This window comes from Rhyacophila brunnea, unplaced genomic scaffold (genome assembly GCF_057557595.1).
Source record: "Rhyacophila brunnea isolate RB1 unplaced genomic scaffold, BYU_Rbru_1.0 scaffold_6, whole genome shotgun sequence".
NCBI classification, from domain to species: Eukaryota; Metazoa; Arthropoda; class Insecta; order Trichoptera; family Rhyacophilidae; genus Rhyacophila; species Rhyacophila brunnea.
The window spans coordinates 25,577,039-25,595,728 of NW_028233276.1; the positions used below are offsets into that span (position 1 = coordinate 25,577,039).

The window sequence follows — 18,690 nt, forward strand, 5'->3', positions numbered from 1 at the left end:
GCTATGTACCTGAATGGTCCGTAGCATGAGCATAAGTAGATATCCATTAATAGTACATCCATTGTTATTTCAATGCCTCTACCAAATTCTTAATTCAAAATAAATAATACCTATGACCAAAAGACAATAATTTATTAAATAGACACGACCGCAAAGCAAATGATACGACTGTCTTATATTATTTTAAGAATGTTTGACCGCGGGGTCAAATAAGTATTGATGCTCTGCATTTGAAATTTAATATCGATCAGTCCTGCTTGATAATAGCAAAATATATTGATTTGTAACATTATTTATGAGGTTAAAACGCATGAAGAAAATAACAACGTAATCTCATGTCGTCACAAAAACTTTTTATTTTATAATATGTTAATATTGGCACCATAAGACCTACATAATAAATTATACCAATTTGCATAACAAAAAATGATGAGTTAATTGATAGGTATTCTTGAGAATTTTGTGCAATCGTAGTTTGGCATGAATTATTGTTCTGTATGTTTTCACTGTAAGATCGATAAAATATTATAAAGTTTTATTTGTCATTATTTTACCGTACATTTGGATTCGGTAGATATTATTTTTGTGGTCGGTGGTTGTGACAACCCTAATAGATAAGAATCACCTGGCGAACCACCGCTGAGACAAAAACACAGGTGACTTTAGTAACAACAGTCAGATCTCGCGGTAACTGCTAACCGCCTTACGCCGCTCACAGGTCAAGGAGAAAGACTTTTTAATGCTTATGTAACGCTATAAATAAACAAGTAAAATACAATATTCATTTGAATTATAAAAAAATCAATCACTCACAATCTAAATGTTTCTTTTTGGGTCCTATCATTTCCTCTGTGGTGGCTTTGCATACTGATTTCGCCAGCCCTTGGCCGGCTATGCTGTGCCTTGCTGCTAATAGCCTGTCATTTATAGTCTGGCCTGCCATTTTGACACTCATTCTTTACATACACTACTCACTATTTACACTAATCGGGGGTGTACAGACCCCTTTTTTACACAACGTTTCAACACAGCACAATCACCACTCACGAAAAACTCGGCAATGACAGGTCAGCTGTACCACTAGCGCCAAACTAAATTTTAAGATGGCGATCTTGCGCAGGCAATGACGTCAAACAGAGTTCAACATAACAGCTGTGTTAATAGAGACATAAATCAATGAAAAAATACTCGATTACAAAACTCGTATTTTATTTGTAAATACATTCAAATATCGCCTGTGAAAACTTTATTTGTAAATATAATTGATTTTAAGACTGACACTGCTCCGGTAATTTTAAATGTCAAAGTCGCCGAAACTTTGTGTTCATTCTGAAGGATAATTAGAAATTTTCAGTAACTAAAGGAGTTCTGAGACGAAATATACGATGTCGTCGCAAATAAAGACTCACGTCTTGTCTCAGGTATTAATACTATCAATAATTAATAGTGGTAAACTACTTTTAAATTCTTGCTTTGATTTTATAACCATAAAATCATTTATTGTTCATCAGTTCATCATACGTTCCATAATATACATTTACCGCAATCTATTTTCGAGATAGTAATAAAACCTCTTTCAAGTGAATATTAAATTATGATTGAATGAAAGAGTTCAGAATATTAAATAATAATCAATTACAATTTTTTTTCTCGTTTTTATAAACAAATCCATACATTTTATTTTCGGTATGGGTCTTTTTACTGGTTCTCCGCCACCGCTCGCTGTCATCTGTCAGTGAGCGCAGTGTTGCCAACTGAACTATAATTATAGTACATTTTGGTTCGCGTACTATTCGAAAAGTTACATTTTCGTCCGCGTACTATTAAAAAAGTATAGTACGACAAAAATACCACAATTTTGAAATATTTTATTAATTGAATTCGCCGTTTGGTTGGGGCAGGGGTCGGCAAACTCTTGGACGAAAGGAGCCAAATATGAGTGGCACAATGGTTAAAAAAAAATTCGGGAGCAATATATATGTATATATTTAAATGAATTAATTACATTTTACAATTGATTTCTTATTAAGTGATGAAGATTTCCCGAATAAAACTAACGTAAATATATGTTTTTATTGTTGAAATTATAAATATAATTTTTACAGAATATGAATTACATACTTACAATTTTCACGCATACCTTAAAACTAATGTGAACAATGACCTTCCTTGCATTTCATTAGAGAGTTTCTGTATGTTTGGTATGTAACTTGTAGTTTTTAATTTCAGACGTGACTCCAAATTCTCATTGGTTATTTGACTTCTCTAAGTGCTATTTATATTGTTCATGTTTGAAAATGATTGTTCACACACACATTATGTAGACTCGATTATAAGTTAGGAAAGCTATTCCATATATTAAAAATCGTAGTATCTACCATTCTACCTTATGTAGTTTCGAGCGCTCCACTTGTGTTGTGAAAATAAATTGCATTTTTCTATCTCCAAATCCTCAATTTTGGTGGCAAGACCTACAAATTTGGAGCTCCATAACTCTTTGCTTGTTAAATACACCAATAAAATTGTATTTCAAAAGTGCTCGTGTCAATATCAAATGGAGAAAAATTTTATTGTTTGACTTTTTTGCAATGGGCAGATTTAACCTCTAACTATAACAATCATACCTTTTTGCATCAACCATCACGTAGGAAAAATTAGTTTCGCGATAATGTCATTATATATAATACAATAAGTGTAATAAAAAATAAAAATTGTGAATTTTTATAAATTTTTTTGTAAAAATTGTGAATTGGGAATTTGGCAAAGAGCCGCACGCCAATACCCAAAGAGCCGCATGTGGCTCGCGAGCCGCAGTTTGCCGACCCCTGGGTTAGGGGTTCATATGTTGCGATGTTTAAAGTTCCGTAAAATGTTCGTATTTCAATCACAGCAAATCGTAATAACATGAAGCGAGGGACGTAGTAAGTATAATCTAGGTGTATAACTGTATAATATAAATAATATAAGATCTGTGTGCGATATTAGTCTATGGACGTGGTTTTGCGTTGTATACCTACTCTAAAAAACTAACGTGACAGTTAATGACGGCGGCCGGTGTTAGCATTTTGTTCATGTTAGCATCGGAATTTCTCGAATTCTTCGTTATGTTTATGTGACAAACAAAAAACTTTCATTTTTTACATGTCCTATAATTTTTGCCGAAATACTATAATGGCTTGGACCGCGTACTATAATTCGATGACAAAAAGATAGGTACAATCCAAAATGGCGACTGACAGATTACGATGACGGAGAACCAGTAAAAAGCACCTTCGGTTTTTTTCTATCTTTCCAATCATATTTTTTAATTTTCATTCTCTTTAGTACATATTAAAGCAGCATACAAAGCGTTCAATGTGGTGCCCAGGGCCACCGCAATAATGTCACAGAGTCCAGCAGGGTATTTAAAAAAACCCTGAAAACCTATGCAGATGCTGGTGTTAGATTTGTATGATATGGTAGCTGTTTCTTCAGGCAATAAGAAAATATAAACTAGTCTTAGCCTTATCGCTATGATGATGGTACATCCTTTGTTTTAGGTCTTTAGGGGTATGTCTTTTTATTTTTGTCACATTTATCATTTATTTGGAAACCTGTACATGGTTTTCATCATTAGCCGTGTACTGACTGAGCGAGCAGCCTCGAACACCTGCTTCGTAAAAATCGTTGCGCGAGGCAGCTCACAACAAGATATTAACATTAGGCTGCCACGCGCACCACCTTTGAGCATCGGCAAACGGACAATGCTTGGATCGGCCGCGGAAACGCTCGTTTGAGGCGGCGCGTGCGTTTGCCTCGGGCGAGTCGCGTACTGACTGACCGTTCTATGGCGAGGCTGCTCACTCAGTCAGTACGCTGCTATTGAAAAGCAGAAAAGTCAAATACAGAATGCAGCTTTAAGATTGACATGAAAGCAAACTTCCTGCGCCTGATTTTGATAGACACACTTTCAATTGGCAGCCTGGAAAAGCTAAAGAATGTTTAAAAATCAATGATATTTAAGAAAACCTTCTTCAACAGTGATGGCAAAAAAGAATCACTAGGACTACTAGGTAATTAATTTAACTATAGATAGCTCGTAAATTTTCCAACTGCAGAACTCGCAGATTAAACGTACACGACTTCTCAACGTTCTGCAAGCTCAATTGAAGCTTTTAATTATTATTCATTTACTCGTATTGAGTTTCAAAAGTTTAGTAGATTGAACTTAGTTTTTCTTAATTATTTTGTGTCAACGAAAATTATTGGTGTATTTAGTAAGGTAAGTTGGTGCAAAATCATCAACGGGTCTAGTTCGTCCAGTGCTTTTATTTTCTTATTGCAGCGATGAGTGCCGCTTCTTATCCGTGTTACCAACATTTATACTCAATGTCCTCCACATTTGCAATGAAGTTAGCTTCAGTCTAGTTTACGTGGCAGAGGAAAGAAGTTGTGTCATGTTTCAGCTTTCATATGGGGTTCAATGGGGTTAGATCGTCAAATCGTAAAATATCTCGATAATCCAATACTCAAATAAACTGATTTTTGGTATGTACATATCTAATTTTCCTATAAGTACCGCTTTCTATTGTAGCTTTTTTTTTTTTTTTACATGTGCCTTCAATTATTTTTGACTGCTGACGGACTAACCCCACTATCTTGGTTAACTGCAGATAAGTTCGTCACATGTATGACGATCTATACCCTTGTTTTTTTTAATGTGGGGTTAGTTCGTACGAGTATACTTAGATGAAATATATTTATTTTTATTACATGAAAGAGCAATTAAATCATGCTGTTGATGAAGTGCTATCAAAAAGAATGAGTGGGTATCAAGCATCCAAACTATTTAAAATTCCACGAATCACACTCATGGACCTCGTGAATGGAACACATGGACATAAATCCTAATCGATGGGCAAACCAACTGCTTTATCCCTTGATCTAGAACCGAATGTGGCAGAAAATCTACACATGATGGAACGGAATGGTTTTGGATTATCGAGGAAGGAGGTTGTGGAGTTAGTTATACATTATGTTCAAATAAATAAATTATAAACTCCATTTAAAAATGGCATTCCAAAGAATGATTTATAGCCTTTGCTAAGCAAAACCGTTTATTCATTAAAAAACCGCAAGCAGTAGAACTTGCAAGAAAACAGGCCTGCAATCTGTTTGTAATCAAAGGATATTTTAAACTTTTGAAATCAAAGCTGGACCATCTTAGTTTAATAGACAAAACAACACAGATTTGGAATTTGGACGAGTCAAGTTTTTCTGAAGACCCATCTAAAACAAAAATTGTTGGCCGCCTTGGCTATCAGTGTACTCTTACGACAAGCTCTTCTGGGAGACAGAACACAACAGTATTGATACGTAGCTTGTAATGCTGCAAGTGGGAAAATACCTCCGTTAATTATTTTTATGGGTTAAAACGTTTGGGACCAATGGACAGCAAATATACCTGGTGACAAGACCGCATATGTAGCCACAAAGAATGGATGGATGGAGAAGGAAGTTTTCAAAAACTATTTTACGCTGAGTTTTTTGAAATCGGTTGGCGATATACGGCCTATTCTATTAATTTATGATGGCCATAAAACCCATATTGGTCTAGGTTTGATAGAAGAAACTCTCCGACAAGACATTACCATACTAAAACTACCACCACATTCTAGTCATTTATTGCAACCGGCGACTTAAGCATTTTTAAATCGTTAAAATCTATGTGGGATGAAAGACTTGTCAATTGGCAAAGGTCTAATTCCGCTTTCAGACTATCAAAAATGCAGTTTTCACGTATAATTTCAAGGACATGGGAAGATTTTGATGATAACATTATTCGAAATGGATTTTAAAAAGCTGGAATTTCCCCATTCAATGAGCGTGTCATTCCGCATAATGTATTTGATCGCGATGCGTTAGAACGATGGGAAATGCATCAGAATTGCCCACTACTAACTGCCAAACCTCGACGTTCAAAATTTAAATAGACAATCTATTGTCTCCGAAACTGCACTAGCTAATTTGCCAATACCACAAACTGATTTCTTTACTCTCGCAAATGAAAATACACCAGTAAATGGAATTTCAACATTTGATAAGTACGAACAAATGATTGATGATATTGAGAAGGATAATCTTTACAATTTGAACCAATCTTGGACACTAACAAACAGATATTTTCATCTGTACATGAAATAGTCCCGATATTTATTCCATCACCGCTTCAAATCAACGTAACCAATTAGGAAATTCCTCCTCCTGTATGTGATGAACAAAATAGTTTGCTTTATGATTCGAGATCTATGGATGTCATGGAAGAGGTCAGTCCAATGCCATCATCAGAAATAATAGTCTCATTCAATTCCTCTTGTCAGTATACTTCAATTACTACCGATAATATAAAACATGTTCAACAAAATGTTTCGACTCCAGATATTGGTCTCTCATCTATGGAAAACTTACCTCATACAACATTTTGAACAAATTTTATTGCGAACCATTAGAAGTAATAATCAGAATGGCGCTCCCAGGGTTAAAAAAATAAGAATTGAAAATGGTGCCGAAGTGATCACACATGATGATGTGGTAAAACGTTTGACTGAAATTGAGAAAAAGATAAATATTAAAAAAGAAAGACAATCGTAAAAAAAATACAAAACAGAAGAAGTGAAAAAAAAATAATTTCAGCAGCAAAATTAAGCCTACAAAGGCAAAAAACCACATTCAACGTCTAGCTCTGAAGATGACGAATACTTCACTTCAGCATCATCTGATACTGGAAATATATCTGACTTGTTGGCAGACACGGATGTAGGGGATTTTAATGACCATGTAGAAATAGAGGATGCAATTATTGTAGTACAAGTTGAAGACTGGATTTTAGCCAAGTTTGAAACCAAAAAGGCCATCAAACACTTTATCATCACATCACAAAAATGGTCTCGAAAAAGCAAACAGTTTTTATATTTCCAGTTATTGATGACATTTCTGATGTTCTCAATGAAGTCATAATTATATTTGTACTCTTCCAAAACCTTTAATTTTAAGGAGAGTTATTCAATAAAAAATCAATTTGTTCATTTATCGAAAATAATATTTTTATATTGGCCTTCTTAATTAATTTTCTATGTAGGGTAGGGTATGATGAGAATAATAAACATTATATTTCAAACAATCTTTTAATACTAGAACCGTTGCCTATGCCTAAACAATTATGATGGGGTTACTTCGGCATACATTTAATATGCCGAAGTAACCCCATGGTTGTATAAATAAGATGCCCGATGCTTAATGCGAATCCTCTACCTACCAGAGGCACCTAGCGGAAAAATACAAAACTTGCAATTTTAGACAGTTTTTTGATAATTTACAATTTCTCAATAATTTTGTGTCAAAAAAAATATTGGTGCGTTAAAAATAAAACCATGGTTGGAAACACCTCCATCTTTTTAACAGTATGGAAAGTTTATTTTCAAAGCAATGATGCCGTTCACGTAAAATTAGTGTATTAAAATGAACTCTACATTTATAAGGATGCCTGTTACAAATTCGCATTCATCTCTTTGATCTATACCACTAACATGTCCACTTTAATATTGTGATTTTCTATCGAAGGGTGTTTTCTATATAAGTCAATGGTGGATTGGATATAATATTGGAAAGAAATAAATTTATGTAAAAATTATAAACAAATGCAAATTTTTTTCTAGATATCAAAGTGCCTGAGAGAAAATTCTGAAACCATCTCAATATCTTCATTGAAAATACTGCGTAATAAAGTGCCTGGTCAATTTTCTGTATATGTGCCATTAAGCAATGCAACCTATGAAACAATAAAAAAAGATTTCACCATAGAAAAAATGAATGCCTCTATCATAGATATAGCTAAATATCAATTAAATAATATGCACGGGGCTAATGTCTTAATTAACAGTAACTTTTTTGTTGAATGTGCGTTAGAAAGTATAATTCGACCACGCAAAAAAGACATGTTGAAAACACCAAAGAAGGTGATTTTTGAATACAGTTCTCCAAACATCGCTAAACCTTTTCACGTTGGACATTTACGGTCAACAATAATTGGAAACTTTCTTTCAAATATCAATAAGCACTTAAATGATGACGTTATCAGGATTAATTATTTGGGTGACTGGGGAACTCAGTTTGGTATGCTAAAAGTTGGAATAGATTTATCCGAATTGAAAATGGAACAGATAAAAGAAAATCCGATACAGTTGTTGTACAAGGCGTATGTAAAAGCGAATAAACTGGCATTGGTTGATGATTCAATTAACATAAAAGCTAGAGAAGTTTTTAAACAATTAGAAAATGGCCAATTTGAAGACATAAACAAGTGGGAAATGTATCGTGAATTTACTATGACAGAGTTAAAGAAAACTTACGAAAGACTCAGTGTCGCTTTTGATGATTACTCCTGGGAATCTATGTACAGTTCTAAAAAAATACAACATATCGTTGCTCATTTAGAAGAAAGTGGAATAATAAAGCCTGATGAAGTCGGAAGAAAAGTTGCTTTTGTAAATGATCGGAAAGTTACCGTAACTAAGAGTGACGGCTCTAGTCTTTACTTAACTCGAGACATAGCAGCTGCCCTAGATCGATATGAGAAATATTCATTTGATGAAATGTATTACATAGTCGATAACGCGCAGACCGACCACTTTGTCGCCCTTTTTGGTATCCTGGAGCAGATGAAAACTTCATTTTCCAAACATTGCAAGCATGTAAAATTTGGGAGAATAAAAGGAATGAGTACAAGAAAGGGGACTGTAGTTTTTCTAAAGGACATATTAGATGAAGCTAAGGATAAAATGTTAGAGAGTCAAACTGCATCACTCAGTAAGTGTATATTATTCAATTATATAATCAGTTCTTACACAAGTAAGCATGGCATCACAGATACAATCATAATCAGATATTATCTGTTAGCATAGTTTTTTTTAAATGTTGAAACTAAGATATGGGTAAATCATCCTATAGCGATTTGCGTTTGTAGTGATATCGTTTGCTATCATTGAAACAAGCATTATAGCAAACAATTACAATACACCTGTAATCACTTATGGTACCTACCACTGTAGAATGAAACGATTATTTCTTTTGAACATAGCATCTGAAAAATAAAAGCACTGTAAACGAAATCTGTCTTGAAACCACGCATATATAAATTTAATATTGAATGTGAATAATAAAGTCTTGTTTTCATTGGTAGAATACACTAACATACTTACTATCCAAACTGTTCTACTCTACCTGAGTTAGTAGTGTACATGTTCACATGCATATTAATGTTGAGTCAAATCGTCAAAGGTTGAATTTCTCATTCGCTCAAGTGTCATTTTCATTACTCATCTCACTCATTTTTGAAATGCGTGATTATGGAATAAAACTAAAATAACCGAACATGTGGCGGACGGGGAAGGTGACTAGCAGAGTTACTATCCAACAGTCCAATCTTACCTGCTTGTAGAGTTACATTTTCATTGGTCGAGTCAGAAGGATAATTATTAATACTTACCAGAGTACTCGGCTGCTAATGATAACATGGTTTTAGGCTCTTTAGGGTGCGTATTGCAAATTTCTATTGAAGTCTTTTCAATATTGTTATCAGATGTGCCAGTTAAATATTGCCACATACAATATACTGTATATGGTTGAAAAAATAATTCTACCTGCATTGCGATAAGGGCAGATACTGTAAATCCCTCTTTGACATAATATTCTTTTAACTTGTCCACTTAAATATTTAGATTTAATGTATGTAATGTGTCGCAAGTATAAGTCAATGGAGCAAATCTATAGAAAATAAATCATGTGTATAGAACCGATTATTTTAAAATTATGTCGTTTTTCGTCTTCAACTAAGTCACAAAGATTTTTCTAGCTAGGTAATAATAGCAACTGGTTTACTTTGGCTGCACCCGTGGTAGAGAAGAGACAAAGCATCTGTTTCTAAAAAAAAGTTCAAATCCTACATCTGGCAAATTCATATACCTACTGGTTTTCGATCTGAAGTATGTTGGGCAAATAGGTAACTATCATTCCTCATAAAAATCCTGTTTAGATAATTTACACCCTGCGGAGACACATATTTCACTAACAACCAAAAAAGATTATTTACCTACCACTGTGTCTGCATATCAGATTTATAAAAATATTTAGTTATAGTCTAGTCCGGACCAAAAACATCAGTTTATGTTTAAGTTTCCATTCACGTCGGGAAACAAAAATCCATGGTCATTTATAATATTAAATGTTCGGGAACTATTTTGATACAATTTGTGAACAGTTTTTATACAATGTTCACAAAACCGATGTATCTTGGTCTGGACTAAGGATTGGACAAGCTTAGGAATCATCATTTTTCCTTAACATATTTTAAGTTTATACAGAATCAAAAATAATATACAATTGTTTTTGTTGCAGCTACCAAAGCATCATTGGATGATGAAATGACTTCAGACATATTAGGTACAACGTCAGTTATAATAAATGATCTGAAGCAACGGCGACAACGAGATTATGATTTTTCTTGGGAAAATGCCTTACAAAATCAAGGAGATAGTGGAATTAGATTACAATACTTGCACTGCAGATTGTGGAGTATCGAGCAAAATTGTGACATAACTCTACCATCTGAATGCAAACCAGAATTAATCCCTGAACCAGAAGCTTTATTGGTGATTCAAGAACTTGCAAGATTTGATGATGTTCTCGAACATTCCAGAAATGAAATGGAAGCTTGCGTTTTAGTCGTTTACCTTTTCAAATTAAGTACAGCTATAAATAAGGCAATAAAAGTATTACAAGTAAAAGACCAACCTATGGACATAGCAGGCCAAAGACTGCTTTTGTTTCATGCATCCAGATTGGTTGTGAAGCAAGGATTGGAAATATTAGGAGTAAGACCGTTAAATCAAATGTAAATACTACAATAAAACCATACATTTCAAGCTATTTGTTAGTTTTATTTTTTAATTTCTAATTACAATATTATTAATAACATATAAACACTAGTTCATTGTTTTTAACGTTTCTTCCATGTGTACTTCTTTCTGGAACCGTGTTGTCCTGGCTTCATCCTCTCTCTCCTGCGGTTGTCTCTGGTCAGCAAGCCGGCTGAAAGATACAAATAGCTCATTATGATTAAATACAATTTGCAAAAAAATTACTTTTGATACAATATTACTAGAAAAATAATATACAGGCGGTCCTCAACTAAGGTACATAATTGGTTCCTGAAATTGTGTAGTAATGATTAAAATATTTATTTATCGGAGGAGAGGGGAGCGACTGCATGTATCGACAAAAATCTAAATTTTAACAATTGTATGAAAGTAGAACGTACACAAGTTGAGGACTGCCTGTAAATAACTTTATTATACAATGACTAATTTTTGTCATAGAAGTGTTAGCTGATAGATGATTATTATTATTTATCTTTCAGCGGGTCTATTCTATACACAAGTCTGCTTTCGGTCTGCTATGGCAGCTAAATAGGGTAGGAAAGTATATAATTATTAACGCTTATTGTAACAATTACAATAAGTTAACCGTCAAAACAGTCTATCTCGGTCTAAATTTATCACAGAGAAGAGAGGTGCTGTCAAAACATAGCACTTATTGTAACAAGTATAACTAAATTATTGTAATTGTTACAATAAGTGTTAATAATTCGATACTTTCCTACCCTATTTAGCTGCCATAGTGGACCGAAAGCAGCCTTCTGTACAGAATAGACCTGCTGGTGATTTTAATTGGCATCAATTTATAAATTAGAAATTCTATTAATATTGTAAATAAAAAACTATTGCAGAAATTACTAAAAAAATTCTGCCATCACAATATAGTTATAAAAATAAATGAATATAAATCAATACTATGATTATTAAACTATAGGTATATTACATTGTTAAAAAAAAAAAACACTAATAATAACCAATGATGGATTAACAAAACATGTTTTATTTTTCGATGCATAAAATACCTATGTATATTTTATTACTTGTCTCATAATTTCGACACTGGATGTCCCTAGTACTTCCCGCTATAACACCAATATTAACCGGATGGCTGCCAATGACGTCTTAAGACGCGAAATTTTCCGTGAACGGAACACCGCTCATACAAAGATGACGTCTTTGGACGTCCCGCTAGGGTAAATCGATTAGTTTAAACATACAAATATGTTGAACACACGACATATATTGGGAATGTCGTCACATACTCACAATTGAAATAGAATTCGTTTTTACCACTTGAAACGTACATTGATTTTATTTTTTTATTTTTACAATAAAATTCGCGGCGTGCAAGGTACCGCCATGCATACACCTACCAGCAGTAAAAATGTTAAACTGTATAGTTTAAATAAAACAAAATGATTAATTTCATAAAATTTTAGGTGTGAAAGAAAAGGTTAAAATTGTATTATGTATAATTAACTCTATTGGGAGTAGGTTGTAACAAATTGGTTACCTACTTATATCAAATTCGGCATTGAGTTTTTAGTAAAATTTGTTAGATGGCATTGGTTGGCACATTATTAACTTTACAGTAATATAAAATGTGACGTCTTTGATTTAAGATCAACATATTTCACATACAAGGACTGAAAGTAAATTTTACAATATAAAAAAAATTGGTATCTAACCTAATCGCATCTTCTCAACCGTCTCAGTGTCGACAAAGCTTCGGAGACTCCATGCGATTCCCCAGCGAAGTGCTCCAGACTGACCCGATGGTCCTCCTCCTTCTACATTGCACTCCACATCCACAGATCCCAGCATATTACAAAAGAGCAACGGAAACAGTACCTTAAATAGAAAAAAGAAGCACCATAAATAAATTAAATAGTTGTAAAACCCCAAACATTTACAATGGATTCAAATGTTTGTTCTTTTCGTCACTTTGTTACAATATGAGAGGTTGTGCTCACATGCAAATGTGGATTAATAAATAAGCTAATATGACCACAGAAAAGGTTATTTAGTAATTTGTTTATTATGTGCACTGCTTAAAAGCTGGCAACATAAATATATTTTGGTTCAAATCGTTTAGAAAGAGCATCGTATAATAATATAAGCAGCCATTATCAATCCACTGCTGTTTGAAGGCTTTCCCAAATTTTCTCCATTCTTTTCTGTCCGTGGTCTTGTAGTACAACATATTTCCGAAAAACGTAATCACCCCTGAAATCCAGTTGGCTTTTGAACATTTTGTAACTCTTAGACACCACTGGATGACCGAATTAATTCAGCGATTCACATCTTCAATAATCATCAAGCTAATTCCATTCTTCTCGGTCATGTGTGTTGTGTTGCCACATAATTCTGCATAGCTTAACTATCACGTCATATGTATCCTGCCCATTCCCATTTAAAATTATTAGCAAACTTCATTACATCTTTACTGAAGAGCTTAATATCAAAGAACGCCTCTCTGCCATCTACAACAGATGCGTTCTTAAATTCATCGGTTACATATTTCGAAGAGACCCGAGTGCTTGGAGACAAGAGTGATCTCTGATGGCGTCGAAGGGAGGAGGTTGCATGAGTGTTCGGCTTCCAAATGGAGCGACATGACAGCGATTAAATTAAGGATACGCGCCAGATGGAAAGAAATTGTTAGCAACGTCTGTAATTTCAATGATCACAATCATCAATAATGAGATAAAGGATATGAAGATAGAACATTGCATATTCTTGAATGTTCTATTATATTTATATCTAATGTGATAAGTGTCTTTATAACTCCATAGTAAGTGTTACCATGGCAGCTTAATTCTGTTATTTATGAAGTACTGTCAGGAAAATAAAATGATTGATATGTTTTAAGAAAACGATACAAATAAAAAGTATGTTTATAAAAATAGATTTTATCTTTATTACTGTGTATAATATTATGTTGGGGATGAGCAAACCACACATTGTGAAATGGCACATATGTGGTGCCATCTTAAATTTGTACTAAAACAATGCTCGACATTAAATTTCAATTTTTTTGAATGCATCTTCATTAGATAATTTAAATAACCTTGTACTGAATGCATGCACATTCAATAGTGTCATATAACTCTAGGGAGATAATAGAAGATAATAAATTTAAATGAACATTACTAACTCCTTGAACCATAAATTTGGAGATTCATGTGAATTTACTGCAGTGAAAGGGATCGCCCATATTATGTGATGTCACACTCTAAGGGGGGTCTGATATAATATGATGATTTGTGACGAGGGGGTTAGGGGTGGGTCTAGATAACTTAACACTCACAATGGCCTAGCGATAACATATCGTGGGTTCCAGGTCTGACAAATTCACGTGTTTTTCAATGTATGTTTGGACCTAATAAGTTGACCAAGTGGCTAACATCCGTTTCTCATAAAAATAAAATCTGTTGATATAATTTCCACTCTGTGGAGGCCCATATGATACTCTTAGGATCGACATTAAGTATTATGTAGTTTGACACTTCAGTATTATGTACGACATCTGCGTTTTTTGAGTTTGTTTATCTAAATATTCTAAATGATGCTGTTATAGCTACACAATGTGAATTTTTTCCTTTCAGTATAAGTCGACGATGTTTTGTATTCGAAATGGTGTAGTAATTAATCACACAATAGCATACATTCAAAACAACTCAGAGTTTTACAGTTTTCACAATATCTGCATATTTATCAATTTATAAATTTTACTGAATGAGTGAATCTAAATTTGCGGTGAAATTCTTTCGGTTTTTGATGATAATTGTGCGAGAAAACAGTGTGGAGATCTGTAATGACAATTAATAGAAATTTTTATATATTTCCAGGGAAGGTTTTTCCAACGTGTTTACTCCTAACTAGTATGTATTTTATTACACGTCGTCCTGGAATTTTTTGCACTACATCACTGTCTAAGATGAAAAAATAAGTATTTACCCCATTGTAATCAAGATGTGTTATATTACATCCCTTTATCCCATGAATAAAACAATTCAATATAAATTACATGGTGTATATTTTATTGTTTATTTAATTGTATATCATTAAAACTTCATACCAATAATATTAGTATATTTAGTAACATTTCTACTACAAAGAGGTCATACAAAAATATGTTTAAATTTCACACTATGACAAAATAATCTATTTACAAACAGTACATCATAAGGCAAATGGTTAACACTCAAACAAATTAAAACTACAAAAACCTAAATAATACATAAGATCATTGATATATTATATTTACAAACTTGTCTGGCACTCGTGAACAATTATTGAGATGGGTTACTACGTCAATCTTATTGTAAATCATAATTACTTATTAATACTTATTTAATTTATCTTTATGTCTTATAACTGAAGTTGGTTTTTACATTATTATTAAACATTCATAATAAATGTATAAAGATTGTTACATTTAATTTATTTAAGTAAAAGTTCAATAAAGAAGACAGGTAAATCATTACACCTGCAGGATTGGCTACCGATTATTGAACTTGCATTATATTCTGTAAATTTATTATATTAATCTAAAGTTTAGCATCCATTATTGGTTCTGATGTCAATGATTCAGTAATAATAACATTGTCACATCTCTTTAATTAAACCTGAGAAAAAACAAACAACTTAACATGACACTGTGAACCAATGTAAAAGATTATTGTTTTACTGACAAAAATGGTCAGAATTCACAAAATCACACATTGTTTTATAACAGGGTGCAAAAAATAAATGGTGCTTAATACAATGTTTTCTGTTATTCCTAATAAATATTATGTGTGTATTTGTATGGGTGAAATTGCGCAAAATTATAGTTTGGGCAAACCCTCTAAAATTGTTTACGTCAAATAAGTATTATAAACAAAATTAATAGTTATAGATCGTAATAACACTAAACTCAATCTGCTGCTAAAAGATATACAGGTGGTTAGTGAATATGTTTACCTCAGGTCGAGCATATTTGAAAAAGGTGGACCGATATCAAAAGGAGAATAGCAATGCCAGAAACGCTATATCAAAACTGCACCCAATTTGGAAGAGTAAAAATATTACCAATATTACTAAAATGCGTCTAGTAAGATCTCTTGTCTTCCCGGGTTGTATATATGCCTCTGATGTTTGAAAGGTAAGGAAAAGAGAAAGGCAGAAACTAGATACTTTTGAAATGTGGTGCTAAAGGCGGATGCTGAGAATCTCATCGCTGGCAAAACGTACCAACGTCATAATCAGCAAACCATAAATTCGAGACTCTTCTTCATTTTTTGGTCATATAGCCTGCAGAGATCATGACAACCTTGTAAACTCGTGATGTTAAGTCGGGTCGAAGGTCGAAGAGGGCGAGAAAGACCTCCATCCAGATGGACAGATTGTATAAAGAGTGCCCTATCGAAAGAGCGAAGCCGAAGAAGAGAAGTATTGTAGAATTTTGCCGGCAGCGCTGGTTTGTTGTATTATTCTTAAGGCGGCAAGAGATAGCAAAAATGTTGCTACTTCAAAAACACATGCATTCGAACAGCAACAACAAATTACGAATTACTGATAGTTACACTACATTTTAGAGGGTTTGTTTGGACTATAAATATAATATGCAACACAACAAGTATACTATTGCATTCAGTCCAGTAATAGTCAAATAGATTATTAATTGGTTGTAAATACATTATATAACCTGGAGATTTATGCCTCATTTAATATTATCAATTAATAACATAATATATAAATATTTGAAAATACTGTGGTTATAAATTTAAGCACCATGATACATTCAGTTTCAAATTACCATTTCTTCTTTATCACATTATACTGTAAAAATCTACTTTTATTAAATCTAAATTATTGTGAAAATTATTAGCCAGATGAATTTTGTTTGAAATAAATAATGAGTAGGTACCTACTGATATAATATATAACTATTTTTGTTTTCATGGTTCATGCAACCTCGCCATAACGCCATGTCAATATATATATATGTAGGTAAAACATACCAGTATACCTTATTTATTGATTTTTTTCAATATTCCTTGGGGTTTAATAATTAGGGTATAGTACTATAACATGTAAATAACTCATTAAATAATATGTGTTATTTTAATATGCAAGAAGGTAATGCTTTTGTTTTTATTTATTCAATATAAATGTACTAATGTAGGCGGACCGATCGCTCAAAGGAGAAGAGCACTCAGCCAGACAGTAAAGTTTTTCTAATAAATAATATTATGTTTTCTGATGTGTATCAAAATAATAATTATATTTGCGTTTTTATAGAGATGTGAGATATTTTACAGATGGTGAGTTTTAATTTAAATATTATGAATAGGTATGTAGTGAAACTGATTTGTTATTTTTGGTTGTCTATAAACTCCCATAATAATCATTTTATTGTTATCAACTATATAACAATAGTGATGGCAAGAGTTTCTGGCAAAATTAAAAGTAAACAGTTTCAAATCTAGGGTATTTTTTTTTAAATCCACTAAATATTATTATAATTATTACCTTCCACCAAAGCGTATACCATAAAAAGTATCTTTAAAGGGCTCATTCATGGTATCATTCGAAATAATTAATTATTTACTTTAAGGCACAGCACATTATTTAATATCACCATTCTTATATAAAGCTATTTTACCATTCAAAACAAATTCACCCTTTCACAGATTTACGTATGGCTAACTTAAAACAATACACCCATTTTAAAATTCTTACAAAAATATGTCTTCAATATTATTACTCTATCAAAGCGTTTCTTTACTTGGAGGATTGCGGGTAGATATTATTCGTTCATAACTAACATAAATTTAATAAATATTTTACTTTATAACGAATCAAACAGTATGGGCACTTATCAAAATATCAATACAAACAATGTATTGATTCAAGTTATACTAATGCCCTCCCTGTACATTGCAACTGAGAGGTGAATCGTAAATTTTAATATCAAGTCCATATTTTATCTGAGATTTAGTCTCCAGTATAATTCTGTGGTCTTTGGTTGATTCATGACACTTTCAATCCTGATATTTTTTATTAGAAGAGTCACATACTTGACTAAAAATTAACAATTGAAACTTAAATTTTGACGAGAAAATAAACTGCATTGGTAAATTCTATTACACTAACCATCAAAATATATAATATATTATCATTGTTTCAATAGCTTGAAATGACCAAACGAAAGGGCTCAGAACTTAACTAAAAATGTAGGTAGGTACCTATCTAAAAATTATCAAATTTTAACTAATCAAAAATTGACCAAAGAAAACAGAAGTATTGGTAATTTAATATTAATAAAACAATACATGTTGATATTTGAAATTTGTGATAACTACCGAAAACACTACAATATGCAGAATTAAAGAATATCACAAAGCACAATAATATGTAAGTATGTAAATCATTTTGAATTTTCATCAGAATAATAAAAATTAAGATCAGTGTTACCTGTTTTCCGAATTGTAGATATCTTTTGAAAATTATGTGTTTACTCAAATATTACTTAATATTATTATGATTGCATTACCTATAAAGGATAATTAAAAACATTTTTCTGAAACTTATTTTCAAAAACAATAGTATTAAAGAAGCGTTGATGCATCACATATTTTTTTAATAATCCAGGCACACTGTACATACAAAGAATATTAAACCTTTAACAATTATGTATTAACAGTTTCGTGTGTCCCTGCATCTTTAAAAC

The 18,690-nt window shown here is 32.5% G+C and overlaps 3 protein-coding genes across 21 annotated transcripts in view; 1 reads left to right on the forward strand and 2 right to left on the reverse strand.

The window, feature by feature from the left end:
* The window catches only part of lap (phosphatidylinositol-binding clathrin assembly protein lap), a 162,046-nt gene extending 160,563 nt beyond the window's left edge, over positions 1–1,483 (reverse strand). For 12 of the 19 annotated variants that reach the window (XM_085957215.1, XM_085957216.1, XM_085957217.1 and 9 more), the window contains exon 1: positions 814–1,338. In XM_085957215.1, the coding sequence (XP_085813341.1) occupies positions 814–955 (142 nt within the window). In that variant the 5' untranslated portion in view covers positions 956–1,338. Of the gene's footprint in view, positions 1–813 lie in introns of all 19 variants that reach the window. The other 7 variants (XM_085957211.1, XM_085957209.1, XM_085957207.1 and 4 more) reach the window with 2 other exon arrangements.
* On the forward strand, positions 1,146–10,962 carry ArgRS-m (arginyl-tRNA synthetase, mitochondrial). The gene is made up of 3 exons (XM_085957219.1): positions 1,146–1,421; positions 7,695–8,844; positions 10,432–10,962. The coding sequence occupies exons 1-3, from the start codon at positions 1,386–1,388 to the stop codon at positions 10,929–10,931; spliced, it is 1,686 nt and encodes a 561-aa protein (XP_085813345.1). The 5' UTR covers positions 1,146–1,385; the 3' UTR covers positions 10,932–10,962.
* Positions 10,953–18,690, reverse strand: part of mRpS9 (mitochondrial ribosomal protein S9) — a 103,416-nt gene continuing 95,678 nt past the window's right edge. The window contains exons 7-8 of the mRNA XM_085957220.1: positions 12,659–12,821; positions 10,953–11,124 (exon numbers count right to left, since the gene is read on the reverse strand). Coding sequence (XP_085813346.1) covers positions 11,033–11,124; positions 12,659–12,821 — 255 coding nt within the window. The 3' untranslated portion in view covers positions 10,953–11,032. The remainder of the gene's footprint in view (positions 11,125–12,658; positions 12,822–18,690) is intronic.

Bases quoted from the DNA above. Each gene is read 5' to 3' on its own strand.
- ArgRS-m (XM_085957219.1), top strand. From the start codon at position 1,386: ATGTCGTCGCAAATAAAGACTCACGTCTTGTCTCAG. The intron at 1,422-7,694 runs GTATTAATACTA...ATTTTTTTCTAG, and splicing joins AGACTCACGTCTTGTCTCAG to ATATCAAAGTGCCTGAGAGA. The intron at 8,845-10,431 runs GTAAGTGTATAT...TTTTTGTTGCAG, and splicing joins GAGTCAAACTGCATCACTCA to CTACCAAAGCATCATTGGAT.